We start from the raw sequence: 22,398 nt of genomic DNA, 5'->3' as shown, positions 1-22,398 counted from the left end.
CAAGATACAAGAATTGGCTCAGATCCCTTCAGTGACTGATTATTTTAACACCTCTTGGAATTCTGGAGTAAGACCAGTAAAAGAGGCCAAGTGGCAAGAGCTAGAAAATTATAGGGCAAAGGGCCTGAAATTTGTGCCAGGAAAAATTAAGGAAAGACTGATATGGTATGCAAACAGTAAAGAATAAAACTATGGTTTTATGAAAAATGGGTCTTGTCAAATAAATGTAATACAATTTTTTAATGGGCCATTGGCCTGATTTATAGACAAAACTGTGCTAACAAAAACCCTGATCAATTTGTGTGCCTTAGTTTTACACAACAGTGATCATATATAATAAAGCTGTAAACTGGTTACTAAATTTCTTACAACAGATAGAATGCAGCAAGTATAAATCTTTCTCTGAGCTCTTCTGTGCATCTCCAGGGTATTTCTTCTTTACCAAATGCTGCTAAATTAATAATGCAGAAGAAGATATACAATTATTTCGGGAAAAACATGCAGATGGCACATATAGAAATAGACTAGAAAACATAAATGGAAAGTGAGACACCTAGGTCAGTTATACAGCCTAACTTGAGCTGGTTTGGGAGGTGGAAAGCAACTAAGACACATATACTTTACCACATCCAAAGGCATTGTCATATATCACCCAGAATGTAGGTCATGTGTCTGACTAGAGGAATCATATCCATAACAGCCATGTGTTGAAAGGGGCTTTGGACTAGTGAGCAAACCAGTTCCAGTTCCAGCTTATGCTCAACAGGTCACCTAGGGTTGTCACTGGATGTATAAGTGTTGCTCATGCATGTCTGGGAAGGACTGGGACACTGGTCGATGGAGGTTGGGGATGTTTGCTGTCTCGGTCTGTGTCAGCCCTTGGTCACTCAGCTTTACAAATGCCTAAAAACCTGTGAGTCATCTGTTGCCAGAAAGGAAGGTAAATGGCTTTTCAAAACATTTTAATCAGTTTTCTGAAGCAGAGCTTGGAGTAGGTTGGGGACAGGAGAGCAGAAGAGAAGCCGATGTGATAGACTTAGACAGGAAGCATTCTGACAGTATCTCCATTGGAGGGTGTGTCTGGACATGGGCACAAATCCATTCTTGCTGAACTTACCCAATTCTGCATTTTAAAACAAGTTTTTGCAGGAGACTTGGAGAGCTGGACTAAGGCAGGAGGAGGTGGTGCATGCTTTTCACCACCAAAATCTTTCCTTTCATTTGTTTTGACTGTATAGAAAATACACAAAGATGTAATCCGCACACCTCCCCCCGCCCCCCCAGCATTTAAAAGAGGACATAGAACTTGTGGTTGAGCTAACTTATCCGAGAAAAGGAATAACAGCCCTGTCCTTGCCCAGCTGCACAGATGTGAAGAGACCTTGGCAGCTTTCAGGATGGGCTCAAGCAAATCAATATTTGCCATGTGGGTGGGTTTAGCATCAGGGCAGCTGTCCCACTTGCCACCATAATCCCAGAACTGATTGGCAGCATGTGTGGATTCTGTAGCCAGCCCTATGCCTTTACACAGAGCAGCCCAAAGCCCAGTGGCACCTACAGTCAACAATATGGATATGTATGGTGGAGCATACACATGACCTTGCAGATTGAGGTCAGGGAGCACGGACAAGACCCTCTGGGGTTGTTTTTAGTACATATCTCCATGTTGGGGAAGGAGAAAGCACAGCATAACATAAAAACTTTCCAAAATCTACCCTGTGGGGTGTGCATGTCCTGTAAGTGTTCATTGCACAGTGTACTATTTGGCCTGCATGTGATTACACCTGCAGTTTGCCTGTGACCTATTTATTATTTTATACAGCCGCACGACTCTGACAGGCACTGTGGCAGTGAGCACTTCACTACAAAACTCACCTGCTGTAGGGCTTTCGCTTTGTAAATTAATCAATGCAGAACTAACTGCACCATCAACATTGATCAGGTTGTGAAGCCTTTGGCATTGTAGCACTGCAATACACTGTTACTTTCAGGTTGCTTTGCATTCGCCTGTGTGCATACTAATGAATGCCAGCACCTACGTAGCTTGGCTTGGCAGGTTCACAGGGGGAGCCCAGCAGTGCACGATAAGGGCCTAAACAAAGATACTTGACAGGAATTTTAATTTTTTTCTTGGGTACGAACAACTGGAGCAGTATAACTCACAGGTCAGCGGTTCCTACCATCAGCCAAACAGCATATTTGACAGCTTTGCAGATGATACAGGCTGTCCATTTGTGAAAGCTTGCTTGACCCAGGGGGCCATTAGCAAGATCTATAGGTGGAATAGTTCCTCCCTCTGACTGAAAGTAAGTGCATTTAGTGCCCTGGGTTGACCTGTCACACTTTGAATCTCTGGTATCTTTTAATTTGGAAAAATTCACCCACATAACACTCCCACTACTTTCAGGCTAATAAACATCTCCTTGCTTGTGCTGCTGGACAGAATCTGACCCTATGTGGCCAGCTGAGACATCCTCTTGTGTGTGTGGAGGGAGCGTGAGGATAAAGAAAAATTAGTTTCACATTTTTATGCCATTTACTCCCTGAGAACAGAGGGAGGTACTTGTGCCTGCCTGTTCTCAGTGTGGTCACCCTTCAGGGTAAGATGCAGCTTATCTTCAGGATTGCATTTATATTGCAACTGCACTGAAGTAGATTAAGAAGAGATTGTTACATGGGGCTTTGGAAAGATTAAGATTTTGTGGTGCTTGGTGGCAGCTTAAATTCAGTCCAACAAAAAACTATCTGAGTCTACAGGTAGCTGGTCTAACACAATTTACACAACCTTGGGATCAGGCAGCTCCTCTTTATTGGGTAAACACCCACCAGGAGCTTTGTGGATCACTTTCTCAAAAGGCAATACCTTGCATAATCCCCTTTTAGGCATCTAAGAAGACAGGCAGAATTTCACTGGGTTAGGCTTGTCCCTTACCTAACATGTGGTAAAGCCCGCACTCCAGGAAATTTCAGATGCCACAAGGTAGGGGGTTGAGAGCAAATTCAGCAAATTTAAGCCCCTTATTCCCATTACCACACAGCCCTGGTGCCAGATGAAGCTGCCCACAGCTGGGGTTCACAGCATCTGGAAATGGCTGGGTTTGCATAGCTGCTCTAGGCTGGGCCTGAGCCTCCTGTGCCAGCTCATAGGAATGAGGTATTGGGTCCTCAAGAAATTTGCACCATAGGTGATGAAAAGGAAGGTAGACATCAGTCAGGAATGGCTTTGACAGAGGCCAGGTTCTGCACTTGGGTCACAACAACCCCATGCAGCATTTCAAGCTTGGGGAAGAGTGGCTGGAGAGCTGCCTGGAAGAAAAGGACCTGGGGGTGTTGGTCAACTGCTAGCTGAATATGAGCCAGCAGTGTGCCCGGGTGGCCAAGAAGGCCAACAGCATCCTGGCCTGTATCAGGAACAATGTAGTGAGTAGGACCAGGGAAGTGATCATCCCCCTGTACTCGACAGTCGTGAGGCCCCACCTGGAGTACTGTGTCCAATTTTGGGCCCCTCACCACAAAAAAAACATTGAGGTGCTGGAGCATGTCCAGAGAAGGGCAATGGAGCTGGTGAGGGGTCTGGAGAACAAGTCTTAAGAGGTGTGGCTGAGGGAGCTGGGGGTGTCCAGCCTGGAGAAAAGTAGGTTGAGGGGAGACCTTCTCGCTCTCTACAACTCCCTGAAAGGAGGGTGTAGCCAGGGGGGGTCGGTCTCTTCTCCCAAGGAACAGGCGATAGGACAAGAAGAAATGGCCTCAAGTTGCACCAGGGGAGGTTTAGACTGGATATTAGGAAAAATTTTTACACTGAAAGGGTTATTAAGCATTGGAACAGGCTGCCCAGGGAAGTGGTTGAGGCACAATCCCTGGAGGTATTTAAAACACAGGTAGACGTAGTGCTTAGAGATATGGTTTAGTGATGGTTTTTGTCAGAGTTAGGTTGATGGTAGGACTACATGATGCAAAAGGTGCCTTCCAACCTAGACAATTCTATGATTCTATGACTCTATAAGCTGGGGGTGGGGGATGGTGATGTCTGTAAAGCCATAAGCCCTAGTGTACTGAATTGATATGATTTGTAACTGCTTTAGCATGCTGTTTCACAGGTATTGACTTCAGGTAGGATTCTTTAAACACGTATGGAAGACAGTTCTTCGAGGTAGGGAGTGATTCATATCTTCCTAACAGAGGGCTACGATATACTGGGGGCTTAGTTAGGACATAGAATTACATCTACACATATTTTCAGTTTAGTTTTCCTCAGAATTACACCCGTTTTTCCCACTGAGGCTGCGCTGAGTGGAATTTGAGTCCTAGAAAAGCTGAAGGCTTTATCTAACAAGAATGCTATTGCAGGATTAAAAGTCTAGGGTGGCTGTGATTTATGTGCTGTAATAACTATTATGTCTTGTCAGGCTTCTTGTGTGGCACCATTCCTGTAATTAATGGGCAAGGACTTTCTATTTCTCCTCAGTGCTGCTCAAGGGGTGCCAAGACACTTGAACCTTCCATAAAACATCACCAAAGGAGCTGGAACAGGGCTACTAGGGCCAGCTCTAATGTTAGCCTACCTCAGCGCTGAAGCCTGAAGTCAGGTGTAATGCCCCAGCCCTGATGCAATACCCACTGCTGAGTCCATAGGGCAGCCCTTCAGGGTCTCACGTTTGGTAGGAGATTCAGATGTTATTTCTGCTGGAATAGCGCACTGGTAACACGGACTTTGACCCTTCACCTAAGACAAAGCCCCATAGATGTCCCCAACACCCAACCTATGTGCCTTATTGCAATGCTATGTCCGTAGCATAACATTTCCCACCTGAAAGCATACATGGGGTTCTCTTTTCGTGACATGTCCCACTTCCTCCCACCATAATGGAGCTCATTGCTTTAAGGGACAAGTGAGTTGAGTGGTTGAAGTGACATGGCTGCTCTACGGGATATGAAGGCCAATTTAATACCTTCAAATCTTTGTCAGGGTCCTGGTTTTAAAATCTAGTTTTCAAGCCTAGTTCATCTGTTTCCTAATATGCTCTAGACATCAGTTCTTAAATGTGGATTAGTTACTTGCTGTCTTTATTCAGACAACAGTTACATAGCTCTGTCAGGCAAACATTTTTAATATTTGCCAAGCTGTGTGGCTTCTGAGAGATTTTTACTTCACTACATCTCTGTCATCTTTTGATGTTAAAACCTGTGTCAGAGTGATTGCGTGGAGGCAGTCCTGAGATATGAAAGGCAATCCACAGTGCATTGTAAGATAGCTCTTCCTACCATGTGGCAGAAGCAATTCTGTGGTACTTCATGCTGAAGTACTCCTTTCATTAGTTCTCTAAGTGAGGCAAAGGCACCCAAACAGCACATATTCCAGAAGTAAGTGCATAATGTCACTGTAATAGCAACATCTTGAAAAATAGATTTGCTTATCAGGCTTTACCTAAGCAGTATTACTACTGACAGTAGGTGTTGCAGTATTCTGTATAACAACATGATCAGACCTCAGATTTTTATATATATATCTATATAAATGCTTATAAACATATATTTATATATATATGCACATCTATCTGCAAATGCAGAGCAGTGTCACTGGATCATCTGGTGAGGGATGGAGGCCATGGAGAGGAGAAAGAACTCAGGAGAGTAGAGAGTAGAGTTCCTCTACTTTCCCACACCAAGAGCTAATGGAAAATAACAGAACGTGGGACTCTTGGCAAAAACACTTAAAAAAATATATGTGTCAAGGAAGTTTTGTAGTTTTGAAACAATTAAATAACAGCAAAACTGAGGGATCTACTCATTCTTTAGGACTCAAGTGAGGATAACGGCTCAGCTTCTTCCTTAATACTTGTTTTACACGAGACCCACAAAACTGCTGCTAGGGGAGAATGGGATAAGGAAGGAAGATTGTACATGGTTTGTTTTACCCAGCTGTTGACACAAACTTGACACAAACTTGGCTATACCTGGATTAAAATAAGTGAGGCCAATTGTGTAAAAGAAAGGCAGTAACTGACTTTACATTTTAAGAATGTAATTACAGTTTGAGAACAGCTGTTTTTAGAAACACAGAAAGCTCTAATGAAGTGAATGGTGGCATGAAGCAGGAAGAATCACGGACTCATTTTGTACCTCAATATGTTACATATAGACTAGGGAGCTAATACAATGAAGTTTCCTGGAGGAAATGCTATTTATTGGAATCTTGAGACTGTTAAGCCGCAGAATGGGCAGATCTAAGTTTTTAACCAGCTAACACAAATTATGTATCCTATATACATTATATATAGTGTATCATGTTCTAATAAGCACTGTTCTATAAAGGTAGCTTACTCACATTTCTCCTGGGGAGAAAGTCAATTAAGAGCATAACAACTTTTTACAAAAATGGAAGCAGTTCTTGAAACACATCAAATGAGTGAAGGGAAAATGAAAGACGATCCTAAAAGATATCAAACCTGTCTGCAATTAATTCCATAATGGATTTTCATATATGAAATTTGGGAAATGTGTTTCGGGTTCCATGTCCTTCCCCTTATGTAAGATCATTGGAAAACTTTAATTGGATACCCCTCCTGTGATGTGCAATGACCCAAATACTGAGCGGAAAGAAATCGCACAAGACTAAGCCTTAGAAGCCTAATGTAAAATGAGATCTTTTTAATGACAGGATGTAATTAATATACAACATAACGCAGGCTTAATTGTTATAAAAGCTCAATAGTTTTGGCCACTGATCTTGTATGCATAAAACCCAGACTTCCAAAGACGATATGCTCGTAGAAAATGTATGTATTCTGAGAGAAAATAATTGTTCAAGTGATAAAGCGCCCCAAAATCGTAATTTCCTTGTTAACAAATTATGCAGTGTATTTTGTATTGCTCATTTCCTTGTCATCAAGAGGATAAAAGAAACTTTTATTTCTTGATTCTTGTTGGTCTTGGCTACCTTTGATTCCCAATTCCCATTGTTGTGTCGTAACCCCCAAAACTGTGACAGAATGTGCAAATTCTGGCCCCCGCCCCACCTTGATCCTCCAAAAATACTTCATGCCACGGGTTTCTCCTTCTTCTGGACACCCAAAATCAAGGATGTCAATGGTATAATTTGTATACTAGTTTTGAAACAAAAACATTTAACTTAGGACATCTCAGCATTCCAGTTGTACTAGAGGGTTCAAATATGGAAAAATCTTTTAAAAATCTGGTGAGGTGTCTGATTAAGTCTTCTGAAAACACAGTGAACCTGTGTAATATATATTCTACTAGTGCAATCCAGCCTTTTTGTAAGCAATTCCAGCAAGAGCGTCTCCTCTCTTCTGAGAGTTTTTTCTCTAGTCTATCAGATCTGCATACTGTAATGCTTATCTTTAGATATTCTGCTTTTGTCTACCAAGCCATGCAAGCATACAGTCCTCCTGCAGTAAGCACCTGCAGCAGAGCCAGCATTGGCACACATTATTTTGTGTTAAAACAGGCAAATCGGAAACATACTGCAGCTCTTGGTTGATTCTGATAGAAGCAAGCCTTGGAAAGCCAGCTGTGTATGACCACTGATGAAAAATAAATGAATCAGATTGGCCTGTAGAGAGGAAAGGGCAAGCACTCCAAAGAAAAAAAATAATCAATTAAAATCAAAAAATAATCAAATGTTAAAGATTCCTGTAAGAATTAAATCTTTGTGCTGGATTTTTGCCAGAGGCATTGAGGAGGACTACTTTATGATGAGTACAAAACAACAGCATCCTTCTGTATGTTTACGTTACCATTGTAACTCCAGTTTACGAACATTTTGGGAACTGTTGGATTAGTCACCAAATAAAAAAAATAAGTCTAAATGTACTTGCACAGCACACTTTCATAAAAGAACAGCTCCCTCCCCAAATCTTAAGTATTTTCCCTCATGGCTATTCTTTAAAATGGAATCAAGGATTCTCTTTCTCAAGTAGCATCTTTTTCACTGCCAGTAAAACAAGACTGGTAGCAAAAGAAAACTCTAAATACACCACATGAGGCCATTGGTGGTACATGCTTTCAGATATGAGTTCTTTTATTAGAGCTTTACCTTCTGTGATGCTTTAAGACTTGCTGCAGGTTCTTAAATATGAATAGGAGTTGTCCTATTCTGAACTGTCAGCAGTTTGGAAACTTAAAACATCCAGGACATGTCTCAAGAAATCCAGTTGTTCTCTTTGATCCTAGATTAAAGGGCCTGTTAGAAATTTCAGAGCTATGTAGTTTCTTACACAGTTCCAATTAATACGACACTTGAGCTTTATTCTGTGAATGTACAATAGCGTAGAAAACTCCTTGGAATTCCCTCATCAGCTATATTCTATTTAAAAATACATGTATTGGTTTTATATCAACATCCTCAACCACATTCAAGATTCCATTTATACCCTTAGGTTTAGTAATTCACAGAGCTTTAGCTTCACAGATTCTTACCAATAAATCCCAAAATGCATGCATGGCTTGATTTAAGAAAGATATTTTACTTGTGTTTCATACACAAAAAACTTATAATCAACAGTGGCTTAAAAAATTAACACTACTCCACTTTTTCACAAGTGTACAAAAAAGAAATAATGAATTTACATTCAACGGTAAAGCTTGAAGTCCACTCTAATAATAGTTGCATTGACATTCACATACACAAGCACAGAATAAATATTTCAGGATTCTTATAAGAGCATACAGCATACATACAGTACTTGAATTTTACATAATGAGTGTTAGTAGGGTCAGAAATTCATAATCTCATAGAAAAGTAAAACTAAAATCAGAAAAGGTTTTGTGGGAGGTAACACCAAGGTACTGCACAGAGCTAGCAGGTTATTAAATCCATTTGTGTGAGGAGTTTGCTTCTGCTTCTTCATATTAGGACAGTTTGATTGCAAAAGTGTATTCAAAGTGCAGATTAATGCAAAAAAAAAAAAAAAAAAAAGAAGATATTCTTGTATTTATTAAAACATGCAAGAGGCAGCCCCCAAGTCACCCGACAGAGTAAAGCTGTCATTGGCAAGTGGCCGATATAATACAGATGTTTCAGGCAATTTTTCTAAAGCACTTTAATAGCAGCAATTGTAATTTATAATGGCTCTAGAATGACTTCTGTTTGGGTTAAAGGGCATCATATTTCTTTAACATTTACAGCTATATTTCTTTATAAATAAATATCTCAAATAACAAATAGCATAGTTAACGTTTCTTTTTTCTCTCTTTTGCATAAGTGTCGTGGAAAAACTCTGACCTTTTCAGAGACATAATGTGCAAAATAATGATAGAGTGGAAATAGGGACACAGAGCATCACAGTTACATTCCTGGGATGTCAGCCCAGCCCTTCTTACACTCTGAGGGCTAGCCTTGCCAGGGTAATGCAGGGCTTTAAGGGACAATTTTCCCAATGGCTTGCTTGGCAGGAGATAAAATTTATGGTATCTTAAAGAGCTGTAAATGTGAGGTTTTATTTGCAGGAGTGTGTACAATACGTCATGTATAAGACTCAGTATTTCCACACAGTGACTTCTCACGATTTGAAAAGTCTGGTCATCTCCTTTCAGACATTTTCTCCCCAGCCTGAACATCTTTGAACATTTGTGTTCATTAGGTGTTTCCTCTGTTGCATATTTACCAGCTCTTCTTGCATTTTATGATCTGATCTCGTATCACCTAGCTGACATCTGCACACAAATATTTCCAATCAGATAGAGGGTGCACAACATTAAAACTTTTAAACCTGTCCTGTAAGTGTCATCAAGACAGGAGCACAGGAACCACAGTGCAGAGTCCAACCTCTCACTGGCTGTACTGTGAAGATTCTCCTTTTCGGCGTAGGAGAAAGGAAACTTGTGTCTGCTTTTTAGATTCTGAAAACAAGCCAGAGTGGAGAAAAAGAGTTAACACCAGACTTAATAAAGCTTTTAAGACAAAACCTGTTAAGCAATTTAGACAGACACTGTGAATTTCCTGCTGATTTTCTCAAGTCTGTACGTACAGGAAATTTGTTAACAGTAGGAAGAAATTGGGAGTTGCTACATAGGAGAAATCTGCCATTATTACAAAAACTGGCTAAGTGGGTTCTTTCAGTATAAACCCCTCACTGGTCACTGTTTTCAGTGGTGCTGTTGCCCTTTTCTTTTTTCTCCTGAGTCTTGTTTCCCTTCTTCTTTTTCTTCTTTTTCTTCGTCTCTTCCTTCTTGCCAAAGGTTATGAAGTCACTTTTGTCAATTTGGCTGTTTGGTGGCTCCTGCCGGATGGAGATGATTGCAGGAGATCCTGGGATAATGAATTTGTCTGGCAACTCACCAGGACCACCTTGTTTGGGATTGCCCGGTCCAAATTTAAAGGTCCAGCTGTTGCTGTTCACACCAGCTCCCACTGGGGGGGACACCTCTCCTGCCTCAGGTTCTGAAAAAGTCAAAACAGCAAGAAAAGCTTAAAGCATCATTAAATACAAGCACTCAATGAGTATCAGCTTCCCATTTGAAAGCTATGGCTTTAGCCTGGCTCTACGTTGACTCTTGGTTGCCTGGCTGCTCGTCCGGGTGTTATTGACTGGTTCTTGTCCAGGCTGCCCAATACTTGTATGCACTGACTCATGAAACACAAGCATGTGCATTGCATGGCACAAGGGTATGTTTGAGGGTGTCTTTTGGGAACAGTTAGAGCAGTGTCCAGGGCAGGGGGAGTCAGCCTTGGCAGTATGTACTTCCACGCTGGATATCTTAGCAAACCGTCCTGTCAGCCGTGGCCAGGATTCCTCGTGGAAGGAATGAGTTGGTGCATCCCACAGAGGAATCTGAGAGCCAACTAGCATGCATGTATGTGTGTATGTATGTATGCTATGATCAGCAGTCATGGCCCTAGAGCAAAACCAGGAGCGAACTGAATTGTCTGGGCAGAGATACCGCAGAACTCCTTCAATCAGGGTGCCGAATCTGGTCTCAGAAATATTCATTAGTCTTCTTCAAGGTGAGGCTTTAACAACCTGTTCCCTTTTGCCAGGAAATGGGGTGACTCTTGTAAGAGAGTTTTAAAGTTTTTCTAAACTATGAACTTATAAGCAAAATGGGAAATCTGAAAGGGCCGATGCTAAATTTGTAGTAAGCTGTCAAGAATGGTTCAGAAGTAAATAATACTGCAGTGAGTTCTCAAACTGGGAAAGCCCTCACTATTATGTTTCTTTTTTCTTCATGTAATATCACAACATAAAGGCTGAAAAACACCAGACTGGTGACTAACACTTGGTTCTTTAAATTGATATGGTAGATCACAATATTTAATACAGGGAAATATAAAGTGAAGCTCTGCCCCCAGCTTTAGGCTTGCAGTATGAAACAAGTTTTAACTTTATATCCATGATTTTGCAAGATTGAGCTAATCAGATTGAAAAGTTTATGTATATTGTCCTGACAAGGGCAATTTTCTAGTATAATAAGATGCAACACAAATCGGGTTCTTCTATGAGAGAAAGTCTTAAAACCTGGCTGTTTTCATTTTTCTTAAACTTTGAAAAGTCTTTGCAATTTACAAAATTCCCCGTTTTGAATAGGAGCAGCATACTTATTTTAGTATATCATTTTAAGTGTTTAAAGGATTGTGATCAGTGGAAAGCTCAATTCTTGTGCACTGATGCTAAAGCCCTCAAATCTGATGAAAACATTCTTACCTACACTCTAAAAAACAAAAGGACCTGTCACACTTTTAACACTCCTAGCCACACACCAATTCTTGCAATACCACACAAACAATGCCAATACCACTGATCTAAGTCTCAGCATCATTGTATTCTGCATCAGAGCTGTCCAGTTGAATAGGTAAAGATGTTTGGGGGAAAGAGGGTGCGGGATCTGCATTGCTACAAGGTAGAGCTGGAAAACCATCCAAAAGGGACTCTATATAGCTTGGAAGAGGAGGCAAGGGCACAGAAAGGAGGAGAAGAACCAGAATTCCTAGGTCTTCTCCTGGTGAAAGACAGCAGGAATAGGAAACAAAATAGACACTTTAGAGGGAGATCTCCAACGTTTTACCAGACCAGAAGATGCTGTTCAGTAAACCTTAGCTACTGACTGCTCCATACCCCTGTAGTAGTAATGAAGAATATTGCATTTGCTTTAGCAGCCATTTCATGAAATGAACAGCATCTCCTGTACTTCTTATTCTTTTATGATTCGTCATCTTTGGTTTTCTTTTTTTTCTATTTTATGAAATAAAATGTATGTCATGCACACAGATGTAAGGCTCTCCTGGTCCAAAAGCTAAGAACACGTGTTGCACTTGACAGTCTTTCTCCTGTCCGGCAGCAAAATAAACACCACTGGAAAGGATGATTCCTTTTAAGCTTTTCCATATTTACGCAGAATGTCTACGTTACAGAGACGAAGAAATGTGTATACATGATACATGAGAACAGTCAATGAGACCGTTGAAATCCATGTGATAGGTTTGGCACATGGATTCTTTGTAAAGGAGGTGATATGACTGCTTTTACAATGTAATGTTTAATCAAGAATTAGAAGAGCCTCTGCACTTCTTTTTCCCCTAAGATTGTATTTAATGATGAAGCAGATTTGACTTTATGTTCTTTCCAGGAACTGCTGAAGTTGTTTTAATGACCTTAACCTCCCTAGTCTCCAATATCTTATTATTAAAAGTTATTAATGTGGAAGTTCCTCTATTTCATCCGTTGTAGCTTTTCTGTAAATTTCCTACGGTCTTAACTATCAGCTTCAGATTTTTTACACGTTTGTTGTTGCAATAGCAATGTCCTTGCAAGCTCTTTCATACTAAATGCATTAATATGATCCAGTGTTCATTTCTGCTTAATAAAGTATTTTGGTCAGGTACATTTCATATCACTTTTGTTTCTTTGAGATGATAAATTACTAAGGTGAATGCTGTGTGTCCTGGACTTTTCCCAAATTATTAGTCAATTGTTTTTCTCCAGCAATACAAAAATGTGAGCTTTCATATTGTACATAATAAAGTAAGCCCTATTTGAGAAATAAATCCTTTCTCCTTCCCAACAAGCCCATGCAACATTCACTCCAAACAACACTGGCCCAGCCCCAATGCTCTTTTCCTGTTCCTGGCAGGAAAAAAAACAGCTGAAGGTGACCTCAAATCATTTTGAGCCATCCTTGCTCTGGTTGGGGAGACCCCTGTAGCAGTGAGTAGTCCAAAAACTGCTTTGAAGTGAACAAGGTTACAACACTCTACGGACCGCGGTGCCATCACTGCACAGCTGAAATAACATGGTGTGTGGTTGTGCCATTTTGACATAAGCATATTATGCTGAAGACAGGATGTGAGACAATGATGGTGACTTTATATTATCCATTTTACCACACAAATACAGTTATGTGCAAGAATAGAGGATATCCTTAAGGTACAGCATCTCTTTTTCCTTGCATGAAAACTTTTGCCAGTATAAAGCATGCACATACAGGTCTGCATTATTGAAATCTAATTCAGAACAGGATACTGACCCTTTAATCTGGTTCTGCCTAGACAAATCCACTCACCAGATGAAGTCAGTAACATTTATCACAAAGCCATTTGTCATAATGTATCCAAACACAACAAACCCATGGTATCTACCCTGGAATCAGGATTCTGTCAAGCTAAAGACTAAGGCGGGGAGTGGGTTGCTTGCATTTCTGTGTGTTTTTTTCTCAGCCCCTGAATATGTTTGCTGTCCATATGAACTAAGCATTTTAATACTCCTTAATACTCACTAAGCCAAAGGAAACTAATTATCCTTACAGATGTGTGGAGAGCTCACATACAAAAAGACAGAGACAGACAGAACTTAATGAGTTAATAGTCATCATTTCCTATGAATTACTATGGGCTTCAACAACCTCCTCAGGAAATTTCCCTTCTGCGCTATTTACCTGATAACATGTGTGTTTATCTGTATTGGCAGGCTGGAAGGTCACAGTTCAGCTGTACTAACAACGTTGTCTGTTTAGGCATTTCAGATCAAGGATAAATGTCACTTATCACCTAGTTTCCAAAGCTTCCTTAAACATCTCTTCTGTTTCTTATAAGCAGGAATTTAACAACAAAAACCTTCCACTTAAATGCTATTTTACATTTAACAGGATTGGTTGTACTTCTCTTGTATATTTTCTGGGTCTTAATGAATACTTTAAAGTTGTTTATTAAACCTAGAGGAAAATCTAAATAAAGCAAATCCATCAGCTCTATTTATACACTTCATTTAAAACATTATAATTCTCTTCTCCCTACAGCTACATAGGGAATGTCTGCCAGAGTTCCTACATAAAAGCGCAGTCTGTCCATTTCCTGATGTAACTCAAAGGATTACTTTGGAGACTGTCCCTTTGCCTTATTCTCTAGGAACATGACAGCCTTCATGTTCAATGACCGTATGATTTATTTTTAAAATGCATACGTGCAGCAGAACCCAAAATCTAGGCTGCACCTGCAGCTCCTGATGCTTCTTTGCCTGTGCGTCTACATGCTAAAATGGGAGATGAACTTTTCACCCCTTCCATTTCCTTGTACTCTCACCAAAATACAAGTGTCTCAGTAGACTTTAAATGGAACTGAGAGCAACAGAGACTCTGCAGTCAAGTAGATCATATATTTAGTTGGGAGGAAAGGACTTCTGGGTTGTCTTTCACTTCTTTTTCTATCCAGTGACTGTTGTCTGAAATACCTAGGCAGATCTACACACAAAAAACCTCCACATCCTAAAATCACCTTTCTGAGAGCTTGAAGCAGTAGGGAACAGTGTCTAGCTACTTTTTTCTCTTCCAGAGTCATTTACAGGTCATAAGCGCTAGCTCTCTACCTCTCACAGGACTTGAAAAACACACAAATCTCAGTCAATAGAACCATAGAATGGTCTGAATTGGAAGAGACCTTAAAGATCACCTAGTTCCAACCCCCCTGCCATGGGCAGGGACACCTTCCATTAGACCAGGTTGCTCAAAGCTACATCCAGCCTGGCCTTGAACACCTCCAGGGATGGGGCAACCACAACTTTCCTGGGCAACTTCTTCCAGTGTCTCACCACCCACATAGTGAAAAATTTCTTCCTGATATCTACTTTAAATCTCACCTCTTCCAGTTTGAAGCCATTGCCCCATGTCCTGTCACTAATGCCCTTGTAAAAAGTTCCTCTTCAGCTTTCTTCTAGGCCCCTTTCAGATACTAGAAGGCCACGATAAGGTCTCCACAGACCCTTCTCTTCTACAGTCTGAACAACCCCAGCCGTCTCAGCATGTCTTCATAGGAGAGGTGCTCCAGCCCTCTGATTGTCTTTGTGGCCCTCCTCTGGACCTGCTCCAACAGGTCCACATCCTTCTTGTGCTAAGGACTCCAGAGCTGGATGCAGTACTCCAGGTGGGAGTGGAGTAGAGGGGGAGAATCACCTCCCTCAACCTGCTGGCTACACTTCTTTTGATAGATATGGTTGGCCTTCTGCGCTGCAAGAACACATTGCTGGCTCATGTTGAGCTTCTCATCAACCAACCCACAGGGACTTGTTCAACAGGTCCTAATTGATCTGAAAGTACCTGACTTCCTACACGTTGTCAGACAGAAAGTGTCATGTGGATGTCATAGGCTCCAACATCCCAGGAAGGGAGCAGTTTGCATGTAACCTGTGTCACCTCGCTTAGCACAGAGCTTCTCATTCACATGCTCCTCATCTCAGCACACAGGTTTTTCAGAGGTACCTAACTCTCCCTGTGCTCTGTGCAGGGAGCCCAGGCACCTACTACAAGGAACAGGGTCCCTAAAAGTTAGTTTGTAGTAGCTGTAAGCACCTAATATTTTTTTTCTTAGATGCCACCCACAGAGTAAGGTATCCCTTTTATAAATTCAGCCATCAAAGAAGTAGGCATCCAATCTAAACTGTCCAATTTAGTTCTTGCTACAGGCTATAAAGAGACACGTGCTCTCAGAAGGCAGTTCAACCCACCTAGTTTAAATGCCTGTTTTTACATGCACTGAATTTTCTTTGTTCCTCTCCTCTCTCTGCTGGAGCTGTATTACCTTTGCTTATTTAACTACAGGTAAAGCCTGGACAGCCAACTTAAACTAGCTAACTTTTAGGTGGTTAGTGCATAAGAAGCTGAATTTCATCCTCAGGAGCAAGTTAAGCAGCATCGTGGCTTGGGGGATGTTGTACTAATGGACCATGCCAGAGAATTTTTTAAAAATAAAGTTTGAAATTAATCTCTTTAATGGTGACAGCCACAAAAATCCTGTGCAATTATTTGCAAAATGAGGCCACTTTCTCATCCCTAATCCCTTCATGGGTTTTTCATTTAGGCAGACATTGGCATCTTCTGTTCAGAAATACCTGAGAAAGCTCAGCCATATTGTTAAGGTTGCATCATTTCCACCTCTTAAAAGGGTACATTTCAGTTGTGACAGCAATAACAACAGTACAGTTTAGGTCTCAAGTGATATTCCGCTGCAAAGCTCCAAAGTACAGGTCTGTCACCGAGATTTACAGTGCTGTCTTTTCAGATGCGGCACTTGCGAATTCACTCCATTGAAGGGTTGGCTTTCATCAGCTTGTAAAACCAGCCAAGCTGATAGGTAAGTGGAACAAAGTCGAAATGCAGTGTGATGGGTACAAACAGCCTGAAATTGAGACGTCTTCCAAATTTGGGGCAAAATGCCTGCTCACAGAACGTGTCATCACTCCACCCACAAATCAATATCCCGTCAGGACTGGGCAAAGACTGCAGTTTCTATCTCACTGACATTTTTCTCTCTTTTTGGGAGGGGCACATGTTTTTTTCCTGTCCCTGTATAGCCCCACAGCTCCAATCTGGTGTTTACTAGGAACAGGTGGTGCTCACTTCCCATAATGCGAGCTGGCCATATATTCTGTCATGTACGTCTCTACCTCCTATGCCTCTGCTGCTTTCTTAATCTTTGTCAGAAGAAGGCTAACTCGTGTTAGAACAGATGTGCCCCTGTGCAAGGGGGAGAAGGGGAAAGCATTTCTGTGCAGCTCTGTCTCCCTACAGAGACATTTTTGACTGCGTGACATGCTCAGCCAAGACAGCAGCTTGCTTTTAGTCTGCTCCACCACACCCCCCCCCACCACTTTGTCCCTGTCTTTAAAAATTTGGTGGCTCACCGACTCAGGAGATCATTTAGATAAAAGCTTTCAATCCAACCATCTATTATTATTAAGTTTAAAGGAAATATTTTTTAATTTTTTTTCTACACACCAGAACACGCCGACTAAAGCCACTGTGAGACTAGGAATGCCCCATCATTAATCACAGACCCTTCTGTCCGCAGGTCAAAGTAGCAAAACACATTAATTAAATGAATTTATTTAAAACTGAGATCAGGCAATAAGCAGGAAGCAAATTGCAGAGAAAGCTAGTCATTAACCTGATTTCTCTCTTCCGTGCCTCCTCCACTGATGCTGTACTGACTGCAGCTTCTGCCTCTGGCAGGCTTAATGAATATTCACTGTTATAAAGAGCCTGACATTCTGCGCTGATTCCAAAACAGCACATCAAATGCAAACAGCGTGCACTGAAAAACCCTCTCTGTCATTTGAAGGATGTCTGCGGACATTCTGGCTTCACTGATCATCCCTAAGCCTTTTTGGGATTAAAATGCCCATTTAATCTTTCTTTAAAAAAAAAAAAAAAAAAAACAAAAAGAAAAAAGCCCCAAACCAAAACCACAACCAACAACAAAGCAAGCAAATAAAAATCCATCATCAGCATGATAAAATGGCAGATACTGAACTGAAAGACAGCGAAATGATTCAGTCAGAACAAAGTTGAACCATTTTAACTATCAGTTTGCCAAACAATCCCAACCTTCTGTAACGACTATATCAATTTGCAGTCTTAAAGAACAAAAAAGAAAGAAATAATTCTCATTCTCTGCCCTTCCATCTGTTTGACGTGTTCTGCACTAATGATTCAGAGACAGGAAGAGTGAACAAAATGAAAACTTCTCCTCATCAAGGAGCCCGTAGCTTTAATCCATTGCTTGGATTTAAAGTCAGTAACATTAAACGGGGTAATTATAGCACATATGTTGTGGGAGATCCGTAAGCCCCCACTGCTCCAACATCCAGATACAAAGCAGGGGGCGGGCACAGAGGTCATTTCCAGCTCAGTCTCAGGTTACTGTCCAAGCTAACATTGAAATTTAATTTAGATAGAGATTATCTATCTCATTATAAGCAAACACGGCTGGGTATTAAAGCAGTTGTCTCAGCTACCAAATAGCTCTGCTAGCATATTCTGAGATATGTGAAAGCAAAAATTGATTTGCTTGCTACCACAGCCTGCTGTGGCCAGAGCACAAGAAATGGCTTCTCGCAGCTGCTGAAGAAGCAAACAGAGCCCAGTGTCTGCAGCCCCGAGCTCCTCTCACTCGCTTTTCACTAAAAGAGGCTTCTCCTCCCACAAAACCGTCAGCCTTCTCAGGTAACATCCTTTTAGTGCTGTACTTGTGCCCAGTCTTGCTCTCACCAGTAGAATTTGTCTTGGAAAGCACCTGTTAGTGCTTGCTCAGCACAAGCTTTAACCTCTTCCTTACTAAACTGAGGATTAATCTGCTGCATCACCGCGACAGCATGCGCACACATCCAGGATGCTCCCTATCATCTCTCCAGCTCTAATCAGACACTGGACTCTGGGGGATGCAGCGTATGAATGTTTGTGTCACATGCAGAGGTTGTTAGAGAGAGACTACTCCTGCAATATAAGGTAGGTGGATTTTTATTTGGGCTTTTCACCATATCTGCAGGCCCACAGTGACCATTTTTAAGAGTTCATAGTTGAAAACAGACCAACCCCCCCCCCCCCCCCGCCGGCAAAAAACCAAACCAGATGATTTTCATCTTATAAATGCCTTGCAAATAAAGTGTGGGCAGCTAAGGCATCAGACATTCTGCCCTTGTTTTAAAGCAAACAGTAAGGTAAAGGGCAGTGAATAGTACAGGAAAACTGTACCTGGGTAGGGAGAGGGGATAGGTGGCATGGGAAGCGGATGGGGACAATGCTTCCCCTGAGGACCTGCAGCAGGTTGGGCTTGCCATTGCCCCCCATCTCCACCAAAGAAAAGGCTTTTTTTGCCTTCTTGTCAAACCAGGTGCTATGTAGCCTCCCTAAATACCCTAAACTTGAACAAGTGGAGCAGCAAACAGCTACCTAGCCTCCGCCAAGGGCTGAGTTTAGGATTGCTAGATGACATCCCAAAAATATGGACTTTAAAAACCGGGATGTCTAATTTGTGGCTCAAAACTCCCTCTGGATGTAACCAGGAGGGAGGTGGCATTCTAACTGCTTTCAACTGACTGGTGCTGTGTGTGGGTGCTGCTTTTATTATATGAAGACATGAAATATTGCAAAGAGAGCAAAAGTCATTGCAGAAGACAAAGCTCCAAATGTCGGGAGGACAGGAACAGATCCATGCACTGCTCACTCTGTATCATGGAAAGCCAATTCCGGTTACTGTGTTCTGTCAAACTTAAATAAAAAATAATTTAATTCTTCTATACAAGCACTTTTATGTGAAAGACAACAGGCTCACAGACCATCATAAATCCTGCTGTGAAGGTGAAAAGGAGGAAGCATTTCCTGGCTGCTGTTGCAGCCTGTAACAGTGTTGTGCAGCCAACCAGCCCCCCCTCCCCTTGCTCTCTGCTAGAAGAGCTATTGAACTGAGGCCAAGAGCACAGACTATTTATCTGGTCGCCTCCTGCCACTGGAGGCCACTCTGCTTCTATGGGGTGATCACAGCATCAGCAGCTTGGACTCCTATCTACAGCCACCTTCTGCCTCAGCCCCCATCTCAATGGCTGGCTGCGATTGATTCCCCAAAGGACAATTTCATGTTGGGGATTTCAGGTTACCTGAAGGAAAGATAGAAGGCAGGATTGGATGTTCTCCTAGTGTTGTATCTCCTGGACAGGACCAGCTTTTTATTTGTGTTCACCTCGGAGGGTAAACACTCCTAAGACAATTCAGTTGAATCCAGTCCTTTCTGGTTACCCTCAACAAAACTCTTTACCAAGTACCAGACTTTACAGCTGTGGAAACCTTCTGCAGGTGAATTTATCTTAGCACAGCCCATATTACTGCTGGTGCATAAAGAGGAACGAGCCCAGCATGGCTGCCAAAGCCCAGTGCTGGTAGGCAAAAGAGAGTCCCCACTTTTAAATCTAGCACAATTAGTAGAAAGACAGTAACTATGGAAACTTGAAGCATCAATTTTAGTCTTTCGAAGCAGAATCTAATTTTAACCAACTAATTGGATGCTTGAAGTGGTAGTGAAAGAAAAAGGGACACATTTATTTCAGTGCTTTTAGAGGCGTCTATTTTAAACATGAATGAATGTGTGAGCTTCAGTTCAAAAAACACACACAGCTTCAGAGAGTGGAAAATGCAGTGCCTTGTCTCTCAGACGGTGAAGGTGGCTCTGTGCTCTAAACCTCAGAGCTAGAACCTGTTCCCTAGCTCCAATCACAAATAAAGGGATAATTTTAATGAAATTTTATGGATCAAAGCTTAAACTGTCATTTTCTCTACCTGGACTACAAAGGGGAAGAAATGGCATTATTACTGTTTACTTTAGTTTGGTAGCCTCAAGGGATTTCTTCATTTTAAAAGTAAACTAAAGTAAAGGTATATAAAATTAATTTAGACCTACAAAATCATTTAGCTGACCTACTCTGACTAGTTTATCACCAAATCTCTGCAAACTTCTCTCCCTCTAAAAGCCAATTAATTAAATACTAACCAATGTCTAACTTGATTCTCACTGATATGGCTGTTAGCCAGCAACTTGTCCTAAAAGAAGTGTGTTACTTTGATACTTTCCACAGGAAGGGACTATAAAACTGAAGACATTGCAGGCTTCAAAACAGACTCTGGCACTCACAGCCCTCTTTCCCTTCCACAATATGGATGTCACATTAGCAGCTTCCTGTCATCTCCTGTTAGGATCACGTCCCATTATTATTCCTTTTTACTGATATGGGATGAATGGAGCTAATAATATTTCACATCAGCTAAAAAGGAATCCTTAATTAAATGTGATGAGTAACTGCTAATACAAAATGATAACCCCCCTGGATAAGCACGCTACACTATTTCTCTATTTTTTAGAATCCTTTAAACATTCTCTGAGGAGAAAATGGAGGTGACCATGCAAAGACTGTCCACATCCATTCTCCCACTGCAGAAATAGCTTTGCTCTTTCAAGTGGTTGCAAGCTCCACACTTGGAGGACTTTTCTTAGGTTGTAGGCAAAACCAGATATTATGATAATTTAGAGTCATCTGGGTCTTTAACCCTTTAAAGTAGATTATTTCAGCACTGATGAGATGAACTAGATTGTCCTGGAAGTCTGGACTTACTGTGTCATGTCTCCAAGCCTTCTACCTTGCTGTCCTTCCCTGCAGCCAAAGGTGTCCTCTCCTAATTGAGAGGACACTACCTGCTTGAACCATATGATGAAAAGTTTGCATTCTGTTTCAAAAAGGTATGTATCTGTGTAGTTCTGCTGAATTTAATAGACTGCATACAGTTCTGCTCTGGCTGGCTGTTGGAAGCCAATTTAAATGTGTTTATGAACCTCCTAAATTGTTCAGTGCTTTACTCGGTCACATAAACTGAAATCACAAATTGCTAGGTGATGTGCTGTAAAGGCTATATAATGCTGAAACAAAATAAATTTAACAAAGAGATTACTTGAGGCAGAGACAATACACCACTACAGAATATTAAGGGATGGTTATCTAAGTAAAGATGAGATCAAAGTTGGCAGCTGCTTGAAATGGATGGCACCACATTGCAACAGCCTTTTTAACAAAAGTTGCAGATGCCTTTTGTGTCTTGTCTCTAGGACTACACTTTCTTAAATATTCACCAGACAGTAAGTACTAAGCCTTGGAGGCTTAATACTTACCCAAAAAGTGGGTAGATCCATCTCCACTAATTTTTTATCACTGTAACCTTTTCAGAATACAGCCCTCATAACCCCAGTTTAAGAGTTAGTAAATTACCCATTTTCTATTTCAGTTATTTTTATTTTAATTTTATAGCCCCAGTCATGATTTAAGCCAAGAATTGTTCCCTCAATGGAACAATTGGAGAAATGGCTCAGGCTTGTTCTTCCACATAAAATGATGCTTTATTATATGACGCTACATTATACTCAGGAACTGCTCATTTGCTAACGAACTCTCTCAAGAAAGGCATTGCTCAAACAGTTGTAGTAAGATATCAGAAAGTTATTTATATAATATGCCTGCTGTTTCACTTCTCTGAAGGAAATATTAAAAATGGAAGAACTGGCTTGAAATGAACAGGAAGATCAAATCTGGGAAATGAATTATTACACATAAAGTGTAATGGATGTAAAAGGGATGTCTG

General features: G+C 41.2%; 1 protein-coding gene across 20 annotated transcripts in view; it reads right to left on the bottom strand.

Annotated features, from left to right (window-relative positions):
* Positions 1-8,463: 8,463 nt before the first annotated feature.
* The window catches only part of LOC141749921 (protocadherin alpha-C2-like), a 175,749-nt gene continuing 161,814 nt past the window's right edge, over positions 8,464-22,398 (bottom strand). For 12 of the 20 annotated variants that reach the window (XM_074604224.1, XM_074604211.1, XM_074604221.1 and 9 more), the window contains exon 4: positions 8,464-10,399. In XM_074604224.1, coding sequence (XP_074460325.1) covers positions 10,089-10,399 — 311 coding nt within the window. In that variant the 3' untranslated portion in view covers positions 8,464-10,088. The remainder of the gene's footprint in view (positions 10,400-22,398) is intronic. The other 8 variants (XM_074604215.1, XM_074604218.1, XM_074604220.1 and 5 more) reach the window with 1 other exon arrangement.

This window comes from Larus michahellis, chromosome 11 (assembly GCF_964199755.1).
Source record: "Larus michahellis chromosome 11, bLarMic1.1, whole genome shotgun sequence".
Taxonomy (NCBI): Eukaryota; Metazoa; Chordata; class Aves; order Charadriiformes; family Laridae; genus Larus; species Larus michahellis.
The sequence above is the reverse complement of the archived record's forward strand: the minus strand, read 5'-3'. Positions and strand labels throughout refer to the sequence as shown.